This window comes from Suncus etruscus, chromosome 7, assembly GCF_024139225.1.
Source record: "Suncus etruscus isolate mSunEtr1 chromosome 7, mSunEtr1.pri.cur, whole genome shotgun sequence".
Classification (NCBI taxonomy): domain Eukaryota; kingdom Metazoa; phylum Chordata; class Mammalia; order Eulipotyphla; family Soricidae; genus Suncus; species Suncus etruscus.
In genome coordinates, this window is record NC_064854.1 from 44141415 (window position 1) to 44159900 (window position 18486).

At 46.5% G+C, this 18486-nt stretch overlaps 1 protein-coding gene across 1 annotated transcript in view; it reads right to left on the reverse strand.

The window, feature by feature from the left end:
* Positions 1–18040, reverse strand: part of ITPKB (inositol-trisphosphate 3-kinase B) — a 92460-nt gene extending 74420 nt beyond the window's left edge. The window contains exon 1 of the mRNA XM_049776434.1: positions 15957–18040. Coding sequence (XP_049632391.1) covers positions 15957–17855 — 1899 coding nt within the window. The 5' untranslated portion in view covers positions 17856–18040. The remainder of the gene's footprint in view (positions 1–15956) is intronic.
* Between the last annotated feature and the right edge of the window lie 446 nt (positions 18041–18486).

Here is an 18486-nt window from a genome sequence, read left to right on the forward strand (position 1 = left end):
GCAGCTGGCCCAATACCTGGCAAGCTATCCGTCCAAACCACCATGTGCCATCCCAGCCCTGAGAACAGACCCTTGGCTGGTGGGCCCTGGAAGGATAGAGGCAGAGGCCAAGAGCAGCAGGTGTCAGTGCAAGCAGCTTCCCTTGAGAGGAAGCAGGATGGGTGAGGAGCACAGTCATCCTGCTCCTCATTCAGGGGTGCAAGCTGGGCAATGAAAGGAAGCAGCTATTGGGCCAAAGAAAGAGCTATAGCCAGCAGTAAGGTCCAGGAAGCAAGGAAGGCGCAGGCCATCTCCTCTGGCAGGAAGAGCTGTGGCTGTGCACATTCTGCTTTCTTTCTTTTCTCTCCATCTAACAGCTGATGGAGCATGAGAAGGGGGAGAGAGAGAGAGAGGAGAGAGAGAGAAAGAGAGAGAGAGAGAGAGATAGAGAGAGAGAGAGAGATAGAGAGAGAGAGAGAGATAGAGAGTGTCTGGTGTGTGTGTGTGTGTGTGTGTGTGTGTGTGTGTGTCTGGTGTGTGTGGTGTGTGTTATGGAGGGATGGAGGCCTCACCTCTCCGCCCCCCATACTGCTGCCGGGCCTTTGGTGCCTAGATGACCTTAGCCATTTTCCACCTCAGAAAGAGAAGAAAAGGAGGCTGGTCCTGGCGAGTAACCCGACACCCAGACAGGCAGCTGAACACCAGGAATTGTTTTTTAAACTTTCCAGCCCTAAACCCTAGTCAGAGAGTGAGGTCTCTAGGGCAACCAAAAATCTGTCCTGGAAAAACAAATCCCAGCTGACTATTTTGTCATCATCCCTGCGCATCCGTGGCACGTGCCATGAGGTACCACACACCCCACCTGCTGAAAAATGTTCTTCACTCCCAGACTGGTTGGGAAAGAGGAGGGGCAAGGCTCTGGCCATGCGAGCTGCTCCCCACTCCAGCTGCAAAATCTCCTTTTTTTTTTGGTTTTTGGGTCACACCCGGCTTTGCTCAGAGGTTACTCCTGGCTGTCTGCTCAGAAATAGCTCCTGGCAGGCACGGGGGACCATATGGGACACCGGGATTCGAACCAACCACCTTTGGCTCCTTTTTGTTTGTGTTTTTTGGTCAAACTCAGCAATGTGCAGGGCTTACTAATTCCCTCTTCTGTACTCAGTAATCAGACATATGTGGTGCCTCCTGCAAGGCAAGTGCCTTTCCCATGTTGCTGTCCCTCCATATCCAAAGGGAACTATGTGATGGGGGACAGGGAACATGGGCAGGGCAACAGAGACACATGTTCAGCATCTTCATGTTAGGCCTGGATATGGCAGTGCAGAGAAATAGGGTTCCTGGTACAATTGCCCAGATGAGGTGCACACTCACTTCCCCACACTGTCCAGCAGACCACCACACAGGCCTCCTACAAAGCTCAAGCCTAAAGCATGGCCCCAAACCCGCCAGGGAGTAGCAACTGCCTTAGTAATGGAGGTCACAGAGTGTGGGCTTCCCACATGCCTCATTTAAGACTCCAAACCCTGAGGCATGGATTAGGGACCCATGCCTTCCTTTTACATAAGAGTGCAAAGATAATTGCAGGGAAGATCATTGTCAAGGCTCAGTCCTGGGAAGAGGCAGGGCTTAAATTCAGAGCTCAGACCTAGCACCTTGCTGACCCACACCACATAAAGATACACCCCAACACCTCGAAACCCAGGAGATGTAGTCAGCAGTCCATGCACAAGCCCCTTCAAGACCTGGTTGACCCTGTCCCTCTGGAGCTGGGGTAAAGGTGGGGGATGACTTGAGGTCCTATTTGAGTCTTACAAGAGCACAGTGACTAGGGCTCATTTGATAGGCGAGTTCCCATCTTTGTGGTGTTCGTTGGTGCAAGGCACACAGGCTGGGATGGGGTTCAAGAAGAAAGGGGTTTCCCAGAGACTTTGAGTCCAGAACAGCTCCTATGCATGACTGCTCCTAATAGAGGTCTAGATCCATATCCTACATCCTGCATTCTTCTCTACTGTTGGCTGCCCAAATCTAGGTCCTTGGATCCCTCCCTGCACAGGCCAACAGTAGCATTCATTTCATTCTGATGAAGGGATACACTTGTTGAGTGGCTATGCAGCTTGGTCTGAAGTCCACAAAACGTTAGAAATAAATCTTCTCTCTAGCATAGGCTACTGTGGAATCTGTCTCCCTTTCTCCACAGAGGTACCACCAGAGGGGAGAACCAGCTGCAGCAAGGGTTCCAGATCCAGTCAGGACAGGCTATTCTTAGAAAGGTCCTGAATGCAGCATCAACTCTACACACCTAAAACTTGGCAGAACCTCTCCTTCAATGTGTTTCCCTTTCCCATAACACAGGAAAGAAAATCACTATGTGGTATTGGAACAATTTGTGCTTCCATTGGAATCTCAGACCCAGGTTCGAGAAGCATTAGGCCCCACACCTGGTGGCCCTCTCCTTGCTCATTCCAACCTAGAGTCCATTACATGAGTGCCTGAATCCCACTAACAACTCAGCAAATGGAGTGAGGGCAGAAGAAGCTCCACTCAGATGGTGTTAGATATTGTACGACTGAAACAATCAAGATCAACTTTGTAAAGGTGTATTTCATGGTGATTCAATTAAAGAATTATTGTTTAAAAATCTGAAGAATAAAAAAAAAAAAGAAGCACCATCTCAGCAGCTACCAGGAACCCCAGGTGCCATCCAGAATCTCTGTCTCTGCTCCCCCAGCTCCCTACATCATCCACTTCCAAACAGGGTTTGCTGTAGACACAAGATTATTCTTCACAAAATGATTCTAGCAATTTCTCTTAGCAGCCATGCAGGGGTTGATCCCTCTTACTCTTAAGCAGTGCATGCTCTTACCCAGTCCTTTATTGGAATACCTCAGAAGCAAGATTAGAATCTGAATTAGAATTAGTCTGAACGGGGATGTGAGTCAGTAGTAGGGTACTTGCCTTGCATGCGATAGGCCCAGGTTTCCATCCACTGCACCACAACACCAAACACAACCCCCTCAACACACATACACACACACACACACACACACACACACACACACACACACACACACACACACACACCACTCTCTAATTTTGGCAGAAAAGTATAAATTCTTCAAAACCATTCTATAAATACCATCTCATTTGGGATTCACAATGACCACATGAGGGAGGAGAATTTTAATCCATTAGTCCAATTTATCCAAAGAGGTCGATGTCCAAACCAAGTCATGGATCTTTCCAGAACAGAGCACACTACCCAGGCTGAGCACCCGAAACTGCCTGGAGTTAGTAATATATTCAATACAAGGCCTTAAGTAAATCTACCTGCAGTGAAGATGGAAAAAGACAGAAATGCTTTGAGGTTCTTGTGTGGATGAAATGCATAGTATGATGGCTTCCGATTGTCCCTCCATTAGCAAATTTTGTATTTGTGAGGACTGCTCTGTCAATCACCCAACAGTATTTTCCTAACCTCCTGGCAGGGACACTTGAACAACCCTAGTCTTGGCTCAGTAATCAGCATTTAGGGATCGGCTGTCCCAGCCAGACCCTGAGCCATTTCTTCAAGCACTGGCTGCGGTTGGATTTTCCACTTGACATTGTTAAGAGATTAAACTGTTTATCTCTTCGTGGTACACAGGCCTTCGCAGTTTCCTGCTAATAGATTCAGGTTAGATAAGGATTACAGAAGTGGTACTCCCCGTCCCGTTCCCTTCCATATGTTTGCCCAAGGTATGAGGTATATTTTACTGAATCTACCTCTGTGACAGCTAGTTTGTAAAAACAAAATACTGTTTGCCTAGAAGAGGGTTAGACAAGGGCTACATGGATGGAAGCACATTGCAGGCCATCCTGCTGAATTATGTATTTTATGATTCAGTCATCAATTGTCATAGCAAGGAAGAAAACTAATTGAGCTAAGCCTGGAAAAAATATCAGAGAAATTGGAAAAAAATCACTTGTTGAGAACTGTCTGGGGATGCAGTTACCTCCCCTATAATTGCTCAGGTTCCACTAATTGCAGCACATAAAGAGAGACTTGCAGACAGAGTTGGTGGACCAGACCCAGGGCACCAAATCCCTCACTCAGTGTAGCCTGAACTCTCCCAGAAGTAGATGACAATATCAAGTGCTGGTAATAGAAAATGTATTACAGCCTTTTGTTTTGTTTTATTTTGTTTTTGAACCACACATGGTGACACTCAGGGGTTACACATGGTGACACTCAGGGGTTACCCCTGGCTATGTGCTCAGAAATTGCTCCTGGCTCAGGGGACCATATAGGATGCTGGGGCTCAAACCCAGGTCTGTCCTGGGAAGCCGCGTGTAAAGCAAATGCCCTACTGCTGTGCTATCACTCTGGCCCCATATTACAGCTTTTTGAAGAACAGTATAATCAAGTTACAAAGCAGAATGCAGAGAAGCCTTCAGAGGTAAAAACAAACAAACAAACTACTGTCCATGCCAGACTCCACCCAGCCAAATGCAAAAGTACCCCATTCCTGACCTCTGGTGCATCAGGACAAGTTTATAAATGTGAGAAAGTAGGCTAACACAGGCGGGTGCCATAGTGTAGCAGGTAGAGTGGTTGCCTTGCATGCAGCTGCCTCAGGTTCGAACCCCATCATCCCATATGGTCCTCTCAGAACCACCAGGAGTGATTTCTAAGTGCAGAACCAGGAATAAGTCCTGAACACTGCTGAAACAAAACGAAACAAAACCAAAAAAAAAAGTAGGCCAACCTTCTTGAAAGAGTTCTTGGCTAAAGACAAGGTCTTAGTCGGCATCATTTATACACATCTCTGGGTTAAGCAACAATTTAGACATGGGGTTACATTAATCTTAGTCACTAGGTCAACGGAAATAATCTCAACGCCTTTGTTGGAGATGCTGTAGCATTTCATCTTCTCTTTCCTACCAGAATCTTACCGCAAAAGTAAAATGCTAGATTGAGAGGATAACGGTGAACTTCAGGAAAGGTCCTCTTGAGCTGAACATTCACCAGCTCTCCAACTGCCTTTAGTGAAATTTTCTATTATTAAGAGATGAAGAACTAAACAGATCCTCCCCTTCTCTTTCCAAATTCTACTCTACAAAATACAAATCACAATATTGCTTGCTTATAAGAAGTAGGTTGCAGTTTTTGCTTTGCTCTTCCTGTGCCATTCGAATTAAGAAATACTTCATCTTGAAGCATCATTATAGTGATGAGAAAATTGGGAACATGAGCAGATAGCTAAGCACAGTAACCAGGAAAGCAGCCAGAGGCAGTTCTGAGCAGTCTGTTCAGGGAACGAAATCATAAATCGTAAGTTATGATTCAGAACAAAAGGACCCAAACCCACCTGATACCTAGGCAGGAAAGGGAGTGGGGCCACCGAAACTATTAGTGCCTGTATAGATGTCTCTATAGAATTGATATCTCTATAGAATATAAAACAGAATGTATCCACCACAGAGACTAGCAGTAATACAAGGGTGTCCCCTGTAAGTTCCACGTTGTTCCCTCCTGCTTCAATGCACCTGAGTGTACTGTGGTGTCGTAACCAATCAAAAACTCCACTCTTGCTTCCTTCACTTTGTTTCACCATTGCTATGACTGCCAGAAAACTCCTATGAAAAGTGCTCCGTACTTCTGCTCTGAGCTACAATTTCAGGTAATTGCCAAGTTGTGTTCTGTCTTGACATTAAATAATTAAATCTCCTTGTTTTCTTACCTTAAACATTGTTTAGGTGAGATTAAATAAGCAAATTCTGTTACAGCATGCTTATTGTCTACAATTCCTATTTTCTGGCTCCTTATAAGATTTATCAGCTGATTTGGAGCAAGTTAAAAATGAAATAGTTTCAGGGATGAGTGGGTGGAGGTGAAAAGTGACCTGAAAAGACAGCTTTTGTTGAACGGGTTTCCTTTGAGAGGTTATCAAGCCAATGAAATGCCCAAATAATGCTCAATAAAGAGAGGAAATCAAATTTCTACTAGTGGGTTTTGGGGGGAAGTTTTGGCCCATACCCTTCAGAGGTTATTCCTGGCTCTATGCTCAGAAATTACTCCTGGTACCATATGGGATACCAGGAATTGAATTGGATTATCCACATGCAAGGCACATGCCCTACCTGCTGAGCTATTGTTCTGGCCCCTCTACTAGTGAATTCTTAGTGAAATTGTTGAGAAACACTCTATAGACAAGTTAGCTGAGAGCCAAGCACAACGTATTACACTCTTCTTTAAGGCCTGAGAATTGTAAACTGCTGTCAAGCTATTCACTCATTTGTTTCTCTGATTTTCAGTCTTCCTGTTTTTGTTTTTGATTTTGATTTTGGGGCTCAGGGGGTACTCCTGACTCTGTACTCAAAAATCACTCCTGGGGAACCCCGGTCAGTCACATGCAAGGCAAGCAACCTACCTGCTGTACTATATCTTGCTGGCCTCTGATTCTCAGTCTTTTTTTTTTTTTTTTGGTCACACCCGGCAGTGCTCAGGGGTTACTCCTGGCTCCATGCTCAGAAATTGCTCCTGGCAGGCACGGGGGACCATATGGGACGCCGGGATTCGAACCGATTGCCTTTAGGCAAACACCTTACCTCCGGCCCCATGATTCTCAGTCTTAAAGTAATCCCCAACCCTGTGAGTGAACAACAGGAAACTAGACTAGGAAATAGAGATAGAGGGGAAGACAGACCAACTTTGTTCTCAATGTTCCATTAAAATGCACTGAGGAAACTGTCATGCTTGAACAACTGTCCATCTATACCCTCCTTTGAGAAAGGAATTTCATTCCCACTTTCATCTGAGGTAAAATCATTTTCCACTATTGTATTGAGTGAAAGAGGAACTTAACAATCACAGAATTGCAACAGTCTTTCTTGCAAGGGGCCCAACGAATGTTCCAGACAGAATCTGCTCCACCAGGAATCAAGGTGTCTTCCAACTCCCCTGAAGTCAAGTATTACTGAGTTCCTCCCACATGTTAGTACTTTTCTAGGCATTTTCAATAATCTAGCATCACAGATACAATTTTTTAACACTTATTCAGAGTCCAGGCCTATTCCACCCCCTTTCTCAGAGGGCTTGAAGGCCATGCAGAAATGGAGCTTTCACCTAGGCTCAACACAGGCTCAACCCTGATCCATCTAGCACCAAGCATTTGCATCATAGATGCGGACATGAATTTGCTAGCAGGATTTACCCTTTCTTTGTTTTTCATCTACCAGATGATTGGTCAATGCGTTCATTCATATGTTCATTCATTCCTCACCCAGATATTTTAAAACCATGTATTGTGATTTTTGCTTGTTTTTTTTTCTTTGTTTTGGGAGCCATAACCAGTGGTGCTCAGAACTCAGTCCTGACTCTATGATCCAGAATCACTCCCTAGTGGGGCTAGTGGGGCTCAGGAGACCATATGTGGTACTGGGAATCAACACCAGATCAGCCCACATTCAAGGCAAACACCTTGCCTGCTGGCCTCATGTTCTATGTTTCAAGTCACAATAGCTCTTTCAAGATGAATAAAAAAATGTATTCACATGAGGTTTTACGTACTTGTAAGAAGAATGTAAACACGTCTCCGGTAACTGTTATGAGGCTCTCAGACCTTACTTTCCTTGTCTCAAAAAGGTGGCTTTGAAAAAAGGAATGTGAAAGTCTCTGCCAGGGCCAGATTTATATGGTTAATTGTGGAAGCTACAGCAAAGATTTTGTTGTTGTCTTTTTTTAAATCGAAAGAAAAGAAGCCTAACTTCCCAATGAGGTCATTGATGTTGATGATGTCTGTTATTCAAGAAGTCTAAAATGATCTTTAAAACAATAGTTACATCCTTGGCACCCTTCATATCATCAAGAGCAATCCTGAGCACTGTACTCAAAATAACTCCAGAAAACTACTAGGTGTGACCCTCAAAGCAAAACAAGTAAATTAGGGGCCCAAGTGATAGCACAGCAGTAGGGTGTTTGCTTTGCACATGGCCGACCCGAGATTGAGCTGGGTTTGATCCCCAGCACCCCATATGGTCTCCTGAAACTGCCAAGAACCCCAGAGCACCACTGTGTGGCCCAAATCCCCTCCCCCCAAAAAACAATTAAATTAAAAAATTTACTTTCTCATCCCTGGAAAAAAAATGTTTTTGAAGCCTTGTAATTTCTTGGTGGTAGAGAGCTACATCTGGGTGTACTTTTGATTCTGTTCAGGAATCACTCCTGGCAGTACTCAGGGGACCATGTGTGGTGCCAGGGAATTAACTGGGGTCAACCACATGCAAAGCAAGTGCTTTAACCCCATACTATCTTTCCAACCTCAAAGCTTCTTAATTTTTAAACTGTTTAGGTAACATGGCTGCTGATCATATTCAAGTTATGATTTTGATATTTTAAGTTACTGTTTATAATATTTTTCCTTTTTCTTTTCTTTTCTTTTCTTTCTTTTTTTTTTTTTTTTTTTTTTTTTTCCTTGCAGGTGCCAGGGATCAAACCTAGGGCCTCATCTTGTACACAAATGCTCTAAGGCTGAGTCACCTCCCTGTTTCCCTCCCTGCAGCTCAGGCAACTCAGGTTAGTATCAACGCCCAGCTGGCTGAATCTGACTATGGGGTGATAGGACTGGGTCTGCAATTTCTCCAAACCCTGAGGTGGCCTCACAGTCAGAAGAAAAAGTGTGAAGGTAGACTCAAGACTAGGTGTTTCTGTTCCATCACAGGAAGGGCACATTCAGCCTCAGGAGAACCACACAAAATCCCGAACATCCTGAGGAAAAAGCGGCAGTTGGAGCAAAAAAACGTTGCATGTTACCAAAGAGCTCACCGTTGGGTTTGGTGTGATTTCATAAACATTTGAGTTCCCCAATTCATGAAAAATTCATCTTTCATGGTTCCAATTCTATTTAGTCAGGGGGAAAAAAAGTGTTGCAAAGCTTGATTGTCATGGGCTTGATGGCCCCAGGCAAAAACTGCAAAGGTCAGGCTCCTGTCAGAAATGCATAGGACCGTCCCACTGTGAGTCTGTACATGGCACGTTTCCACATTAGCTCCCAATCACCTGGGATGATATAAGAACCTGCCGTTTTCCACTAAAGGCTTTGAAATGCTACTGTCTGATAATAGTACTGAAACCTGACAAAATAAAATGAGCCTAAACAATGTTATCAATACTCCTAGACATATAAATAAACCAGCAAAACTAATCTAATCTGTAGCTACATTTGACATATATGTGCCAACATAATCAGAAACATGACTAGCTAGTTAATTTGGAGCTGAAAAACAAAAATTATAAGTGATTTCTGGACTATCTAAAATATATTTCTCTAAACACAGCAACTGGCTGAATGTGTTTTTCTTGCAAAAACTAAAGCCTTGTTCAATTCCAAGTTGTATCTGTGTAAAATCCTAATCCTTAATCTCCTTTTCTCTCTCTACCACATCTTTACTGAAAAAGATTTGAAGCTGAGTAATTCACTTTTATCTCTGATAAAAGGCCTTTGAAGTGCTGTTTTAATTCTGTGTAAGCATACCTCAGTTTCCAAACTTAATTTTTGGGGTTTGGGGGAGTTTGAAGCCTTCAGAGAACAGAATGATCTTTTATTCAGGTTAATCTAATGGCATCGTACCAACACAGCCTCTTTCTATTCCTTTAACCATTTATAACTAGGATCTTATTATTGTTATTTTGGGGGATCACACCTGGCAGCGCTCAGGGGCTACTCCTGGCTCTATGCTCAGAAATCGCCCCCGGCAGGCTCAGGGGACCATATGAAACGCAGGGATTCGAACCACCGTCCTTCTGCATGCAAGGCAAACACCCTACCGCTATGCTATCTCTCCAGCCCTAGGATCTTATTATCCTTTTCCTTTCCCTTCCCAGCTGGTGTCAAGGGAGCTATTCCCACACCTGACTGTGTTGCTCCCACAGGTTTATCTGTGGTGCTGACCAAGGGGCACACACTCAGCCATTGGTGCCTTTTGAAGCTGGCATCCTTTAGCTACGGTGTTCACACGTACGGCCTCCAGGAATCACACTAAGTGGAGGCACAAAAGTTTGGTTGTGGTTGTGCTTTTGAACTATGGCCCTCACACACGCTGAGACTGTGCATAGGAGTCCCTATGATGTGTCAGGGATAGAATCCAGTCCCAGTCATCTACAAGCAAGAAAAGTGCTCGACCCACTGTAATGTCACTCCAGCCCCTGTACCTCTCTTTATGGTGTTCACACACACCTCACTGCAGTGTGGTCAGAGACCTTTACAGTATGAGGAATGACAGACAGCAGAGCTTCCAGGCCCAAACAACAGAACTGTAGGGCAACACTCAGTGCTTTTGGCTCAAAGAGAAGGTGAACTCATTTGTAAAGCAGATGATCTAAGCCTACGAACTATTGCTCTGTACCCTTCCCCCATCTAATTATTAGGGGCAAGGGTGTCTGAGCCATACTCAGCTCTATGCTCAGGGATCACTCCTGACAGTACTTAGGGACCGTATGTGCTCTGGGGACTGTATGAGGCTAGAACTAGGACCAGGCACAAGCAAGGCAAGCACCTTAATCCTATACTATCTCACAGCCCCTCAATCTAATACTTAACGAGAATATAGGGTTTCTTTATTTCAACTGCTGATTTATTTTGATGATGCTCTTTCATGTACAACTGCTAAGAATCATACTTCCTGTATGTGTTGGCGTCACAGATAAGACTCCACCTTTAAAAACATACAAGAAAAAGTAGTGTATCATGCAAGCACCTAACCCATCTCTAGCTGTATCTCTTTGGCCCCACTAACTCATTAAAAATAAGTATACCTCAAATGATTTTTAATTTTAGTATACCAGAATATTTTATACTATTCAGACCACATGAAACTAATTCATTTATTTTTGAGGTTTGGGAACCATACTAACTGTTCTTAGAACTTACTCCTGATTCTATACTCAGGGATCACTCCTAGTGATGTTCACGGGGACTGTATGTGGTCCAAGGAATTGAAACAGGGTCAGTTATGCGCAAGGCAAGCACCTTACTTGCTATACTATCTCTTGGCCCAACACAAAGCTATTTTAAACAGTTTGATTATCTTTCTACTCTGTATGAGTGAGTTTTTCACAAGAAAAGCGATAATAAAACTAATCAACACAAAAATTTTTAAGTGGTTTTTCTTTTTTTAATATATTTTTTATTTAAGTAACATGATCATAGTTGGGTTACAGTCACAAAAAGAACACCCCCCTTCACCAGTGTAACATTATCCCCTCCCCCCTTCCCATCTCCTGCCTGTATTCGAGACAGGCATTCTACTACAGTTATTTGTTTTTAAGTTCAGTAAGTTGTATTTTTTTTCCTTAAAGGATAAGAGTAAAATAATATAATAAAGGTGTGATAGTGGCAATCGCCGTTGTTTGCATAGGTCCAGAAAAATGGGGAAAATGGGAAAAAAATCCTTGACCTGATTACAAAAAGGCCTCACCACAGAAGTTTACTGGCATAAGAACGACTCTGGGTTCCAGGCATACCAGTCCGTCCAACTCGAGTCATTCTCCGTGGTCCCGGTGAAACTTTTTCACACTTTAGCTATTGTTGGTATCAGATTCTTATGGTAAGTGGTTTTCTAAAGGTAGTAAGCATTGGCCCAAGGAGGCCTCAATGGCTGGAGTGCATGCACTCAGAAATCACTCCTGGCAGGGCTCAGGGGACCATAAGAATTGTCAGGATTGAACCCCGGTGGGCCACATGCAAGATAAGTGCCTTTTCTGCCTTTTCATTGGCTCCTGTATTATACTTATTTATCTGTCAGGTAACTAAGTCGGTGCATGAAATTTATGCTCGGAATTTATAAATAAAACTGATAACATAATGTTTAAATAAATCAGTAAAATCACCCTACTTTTTTCATGTAAGATACATGCATAATTTTATAAAGCATTTGAGGCCTGGTGTTTCAGCCCTCTTAAGTTTTAAATGGATTAATAAGGAAAGTTGCAAATCATGCTCATCTTTTAGCTGTACTCAACAAAGAGCACCAAAGAGTGCCATCCTCCCTCTGTATAGTTAATTTCTGTCTACCTTTCAGGACAGTGAGTGTGATCAGGCCTAAATTCCAGCAAGTCAAGCACAAAGCAAGTAAGACAATTACTGCTGAACCAATTTCACGTGACAAGTTTTTATAAACAGAACTGCAGTTTTCAAAACTTGGAAGATTCTACTTGGGGCCAGCCCCATTTGAAGGTAGCAGCAGGAAAGGTCTAGAGCATTTTGCATGTGTCTGTGGGTGTCTTTCCAATTCCTGCTCATGGAAACAGATGAGGAGAACCTGTGACCCACCCTACTTCCTCTAGTAAAAAGGCCTTTGTAATTTGCATAATCTAAATGGTTAATTGATTATCAGAGGATATTTCCAAACAACTTGTTTTTCACATTGTTTTTTTATCTACAGGAGTTCTTCAGCTGAGAAGCTTGAGGCAACTTTGCTGTTGCTCTGGCTACTACTCATCACAGTTGGAGGACTTCCACCTGTGATGAGTAGCCAGAGCAAAAGCAATGCTGCCCGAAAATTTCTCAGCTGTCCTGATACACTCACACAGCCCTCCTCAGCAGGAGCACGAGTGTGCAGCAAAGGGCCTCTGAGGAGAAGCAGCACCTTTCAAATGATGTATTTTCTTGAGTCTGAAAGACAGAGTTTCCCTATACTACTAGGCTGAACATGCAAGTTTAAAAGCAGGTGTCATGAGAGTGTGGGAGCACCTGTGAGCATGAGGGTGAACGTGCAAACATAGGTGTAAGGGTGAGGGATGGTGTGTGTGACTAAATGTAAGGGAGTGTGGGAGTGTGAGGTGGCATGCGTGAGTGAATGTGCGTGTGAGTGAATGTATACATCTGTGAGAATGAGGTGGTGTGTGTGAGGGCATGTGAATGAATAAGAGCATGCTGTGTGAGGCTGAGGTGGGCGAATGAAGGGGTACACCTGCAGTACAGGGCAACAATTCAGACAGAAGCAGCCATGTCCCGAAAATAGGAAGCTGGTCTTACTAAGCATCATGCAATGGTTGTTCAGATACTAACTGTAAAAACATTGAAAAGCACAGCAAACAGTCCAGTCAATCAAGTTCCCTGAACTTATCTAGAGGAAAATAGCAGCATCAGATAATCAAAACGATTTATGCCCCAGTGAGCAGATATGTTGGTGTCACAGATAAGGCTCCACCTTTACAAACATACAAGAAAAAAGTAGTGTATCATGCAAGCACCCAACCAAAAGCTCAAAAGTCCCTAGAATCCCATCATTTCCAGTGGGTTACAACAATGCCTCTCGTCCTCACACAAGTTCAGGAGCGGCTTCATATGATTCAAAGCATGCTGGTGGGGGATTTTTCCCTGACTCTAACTATGTGCATATCTGAAATCCAAGGAGGGAGGGAGGTTGGACAATGGGCAGTCTTAATGTTATCTCTGAACCTATTAGCTAACTTGAGAATCCACTCAAACAGCTGGTTTCTCAGTTGGCATCCCTCTGGCAAATAAAAGGAATTATCTCCTGTCATTATTTATCTCCCTTTTAACTCAACTTTCAGACAAGAGCCCTTTTCAAACATCAAGGCACACAAATCATTTTGAGAACCAGCCAATAGTTGCTAATCCACCACTAGAAAGGGCAAATGGAAAATTGGAGAACCAGTTAAAGCACCTTGGGCTGTGCCGAATCAGCTTGAGGATTTAAAAAAGCAAACAGGTGGAGAGAACAGAGAGCCCTGTCATGCAGCAGGCCTTAAGTGTGAGCAAGAATGCAGAGGAATTAAGGCCACGCCTTCAATTAGAAGCGTTTTCCATCTGTCCCTTCCAGGTGGACTGTCCCTCCTTAAAGGCAGCGTGTCCATGCCTGATGCCCTGTTCCGGTCACAAAACACCAAGCTTATTTGGGCCCCAATTTTGCATACATTTGCCTTCTGATCATCAACAGAAAGTGGAATTCCATTGAAAGAAAATGACTGCTCTTCAAAAATCCTGACTGATTTCCAAACGGGGAATCAAGAAAGAAACATGCCTTGGGATCCTGAGCAAAGAATGCAGTGAAATATACATATGAATAGATCAAAAATATAAAATTCTCAGTTGCGGTGGCTTAAGTTATTGAGACACAATAAACAATAAACTCATGAAGCATGAAATTCAACATGAGATATGAGGGCTACTGACTATGATCAAATGTAGATTTTCCCCCAAGGTAGCTTTAGAACCCAATGTATGCTATACAAGGAAATTCCTTCAAAGAATTCCCTCCAACAAAATGAAGAGAAAGTCCAGACCTTTTCAGAAGAGTTGACTTCAACTCTGTAGGAAACTCTAATCCTCCAAAAAAGTGAAAATAGTCTAGGATTGAGGTAAACCATGTCACTATAATAAATGATCCATGGCCGTCGTCAGAATAAGATGTCAGTATGATGAATCAAAAAACATGTCACTTCAAAATGTACCTAAGGGCCTGGGAATGGCTCAATGGCAAAAGTACCCATTGTACACGCAGGAGGCCTTCAGTTCAATCCCTGTTGCCACCCCCGAATACCAAGTCACGTCTGATTCTACTGTCTGGATCCCCTCCTCCTTAATAGCATGTGGTCTCTGGCACATGACCAGAGCTAAAGAACTAAAGAGTCCAATTTCCAATGAGCATGTGTACAGACACCAAAACTCAAAGTGAGCATTCCCAGAGAACACGGCTATGAACACTGCTATGAGTAAGCAAGCACCACAAACACGTGTCTGCACATGCGTGTAACCTCTGTTCATCACAACAACAAAGAGAAGGGGGGAATTAATTCATTAATTAAATGGAAACTCTTAAAAAAGGAAAAGGTGGGGCATTTGCCTTGCACACATCTGACACAGCGCCCCATAAGATCCCCAAGCCAGCCAGGAGTAATTCCTGAGTACAGAGGTAATACACCGCTGAGTATGGCCCTTCAAAAAGAAAAGAAAAAAAGTAAAGAAACCTATACCAGCCAACAAGCATATGGCAAAAGGATCTGCCCTAGAGCTATCACCCAGATGCCTGTTTCAGACAACTGAACCTGGTAGAGCATTCTGTTAATAAAGAATCCATCTGCTTTACTCACAGCATGGTTTTCCAATTATATCAAACATCAAAATACACTAAGGTTAAGGCGACACCATGAATATTGCAATGTCCTCACTTAATTTACAAAAATTCTTTGGTTTGGCTCCTCGTAGCCAGTCAGAAACACATCTGTATGTTTAGCGCCCTGTGATGGAATTCCTAGCCTATGAGTAGAAGTTGAGTGAATTTATTAACAATTTTCCTCCACTTCAATGAATCAGTTAAGTGACTCGCCTGATCACACAAAAGCTACCCCAGCAGCTGTGTTCAACATCCCAGGATGAAGCAGGAAGTATGTGCAAAATTTCATGAATATCATCCTCCTAAGGAGTGGTACTCTCCCTACCCTGTTTGGTTTTTTTCCTTTAAAGTGTTGAAAAAGGTAGCACAGTGACAGAGCATATAATTCTTTTTTTTTTTTTTTGGGCCACACCCGTTGATGCTCAGGGGTTCCTCCTGGCTATGCGCTCAGAAGTTGCTCCTGGCTTGGGGGACCATATGGGACACCGGGAAATCGAACCGCGGTCCGTCCAAGGCTAGCGCAGGCAAGGCAGGCACCTTACCTCTTGCGCCACCACCCGGCCCCCAGAGCATATAATTCTTATATATTTCCAGCATGAGGGTCTCGAGTTGATCTCTGGTATGTACACATACATACAGACACACAAAAACAGATTTCAGACATGACTGAATTCACAACCTGTTACCAAGTACACAGTCAGTGCCCAAGCATATCCCCACAGAATTCTCCCCACCTGCACAAAATTCTAATTTCTGACAGTACTAATGGCCCTAGTCACATTTTCTGAGTTCAGTAGAAAGCAAAAACGGGGGACATGAAAGCAGCGTGAGTTCTCGAGAAGTCTCAGGGCAAGACTTACCACTCTGGGTTTCTGCTGGTCCAAGGTATGCAAAAAGACTGAGTTGGGATCCAGGGAGCGCTCAGGATCACTGGAGATGTCCTCCTCCGAGTCCTCATAGGAGGAAGAGAAGCCAGTGGAGGAGGCAGAGGATGAAGACAGCTTCCTCAGGGGTAGGGTACCCGGCGGGGGTCCCTGTGCCTCCTCTGCGAGCCCTGGCTCTGGGGCACCCATGTCTGTAATGATGACGGCAGGTATGTTGCTGCAGATGCAAGCCTCACTCGGGGCATGCCGGTCCTTCTCATCTGCAGAAAGCAGCTCTGTACTGGGGTGCGAGTCTCTGTCCTGCCGCTGGCCTTCCCACATCTCCTCCGACTGCAGGCCTGAGCCACACGTCCAGGTCAGACTGGCTTTTTCCACAGAACCTGGCCAAGCCCTGGTGCTCCCTGGCTGCACAGCCATTCCATCCCTGGGCAGGTACTGAGGTTGTTCCAGATCTTTTGCTGTTTCCCAGCAGGGCATTCTGCCAGAGGGAATTCCCTTCTCCACCTCCAGGGCTGCTGCTGCTGGCTGTGCTGCCTGGCTGCCCCCAAGCAAGTCCTGGGAGGGGGATCCCTCCTGCAAGCTTTGGTAGCGCTGCCTAGGCACAGGGACCACTGAAGCTTCACTCTGGGTTCTCTTGGGGTCTACATGGCTCAGGCCTTTAGAGGGTCTGAACCCTCCCAAGGTCTCTGAAGACTCCTGTACATTCACAGTGGGGGTCTCCGGCCTTTCCTCAGTTACAGGTACCCTGAAGCCCAGCATTCCACAGGAAAGACTTCCTTCCTCCACCTTCCCAGGGGGCTCACCACCCTGAGACACTTCCCTCTCTGGGGCTGGACTTGTCTCTGAGCCTGGAGACCGAGCCTGACTCTCCACTGAGGCCTGTCTGGGGCGTGCATCCCCAAGCTGACAGTCTTGTTCCGACGACGACGGCTCCACCGTGACAGGGTGGGGTGCCCGGGGTGGCTTGGGGCATGGGGCTCTGGCGGGCACGTCTCCGGCAGGTTCTACCAGAGCTTGGCAGCTCTGCGTCCCCAAAGAGGGGGCGACCCTCTTGTCAACCTCCACAGCCGTAGGGGAGCCACAGAGGGGTCTGGCAGGGTTCAGCTTCTCTCTTCTCACCGAGGCAGCTGGATCCTGAGCCCTAGGCTCTGAAGGAGCAGCTGGGAAGAGGAGAGGCGCCACCGCCTCCTTGTCCTTGGAGAGACACGGGCCGGGCGCCCCGGTTGTCCTCCCAGAATCGGTTTGTGAAGTCTCTAGATATTGGTCCCCCCAGGACTTGGTCCTCCGTTCCTCGATCTGAGCCAGGACGCGTCCTGGGGGCTGGCTGCTGCTGCGGGATGGGCACGGGGAAGGCGAGCGCGCCCTGCCCAAGCGCGGGCTGCGGGGCGCAAGGGCCGCGGAGCTCTGCGCCTGGATGTGCGCCTCGAACAAGCCCACTTTCTGGTTCACCTGCACGTTCTGCAACTCGCGCTGCAGGAGCCGCAGCTTCCTCTTGGCCTCCTCGGGCCCCAGAGGGGAGAGGAGCCCGGCGGGTCCCACCTGCTGCCCGTCCCCTCGAGGGCGACCTGTCCAACTAGGGCTGCCCACGCTGCTGCCGCTGCCGCCGCTGCCGCTGCCACTGTGGAGCCTGCGCCGGCCTCTCTGCCAGCTCCCGGGGCTGCCGGGCTCCGCGGGCGACAAGGACTCGGCCGGAGGGAAGAGGAAAGGGGCGCCTCTCCCGGGGCTGAAAACGCTGCCGGGGCTCAGCACCACCCTGCCGGGCGACGGGGGCGTCTCGCTGCCGCTGGGCCGGGGGCCGCCGCCGCCGCCGCTCTTCGCCTGGTTGGCGCTATTCATGATCACCAGGCTATTGAGCGCATAGCAGTACACAGCCATAGTACTGGGTCCGCCGCCCAGGCTCCCGCGCCGGCCCCGCCGCCCGCACCTCCTGCTTCAGGGTCCGAGGCGGGGCGGCAGCCGCTGGGCGCCCAGATGGGGTGGCATGGCATGGCCCGGGCGGCGGGCAGGGGGCGAGACGGCGGACGCAGCCCCCGCCCGAAGCTCCATAAACAACAGCGCCGCTGTGGAGAAACAAGGAGGGACGAGAGTCAGGACCCCAGAGAGGGCGTGGGGTGGGCGGTGGGTGGAGGGGAGACGGTTAGGGGGAGGGTTTCTCTGCACCCCAAACACACACCCTCAGAACCCCAATCTGTCCCGGATCCAGAACCACCCGACGTTTACTTTCGCTCCCTTGGTGGGCTCAACTAGGACACCCCACTTCGGGACCCCAGCTGCACACGCCATAGCAGGCGTGCGCTTCCAGAGTGCGTCCCCCCATCCACTCCCAGGTAGTGCAGAGCTTGGAAGGACCCTAAATGGCAGGTTTTAAGGTGCATTTCCAGAGCCACGCGGACAGGCTTGCTTTTTAAGGGGGCTGTGTGTGTGGGCGCGAGTGGGTGGCCTCTCCGAGGGTCCCACTTCCCTGCAGCACACACACACACACACACACCGAGGGTCCCATTTCCCT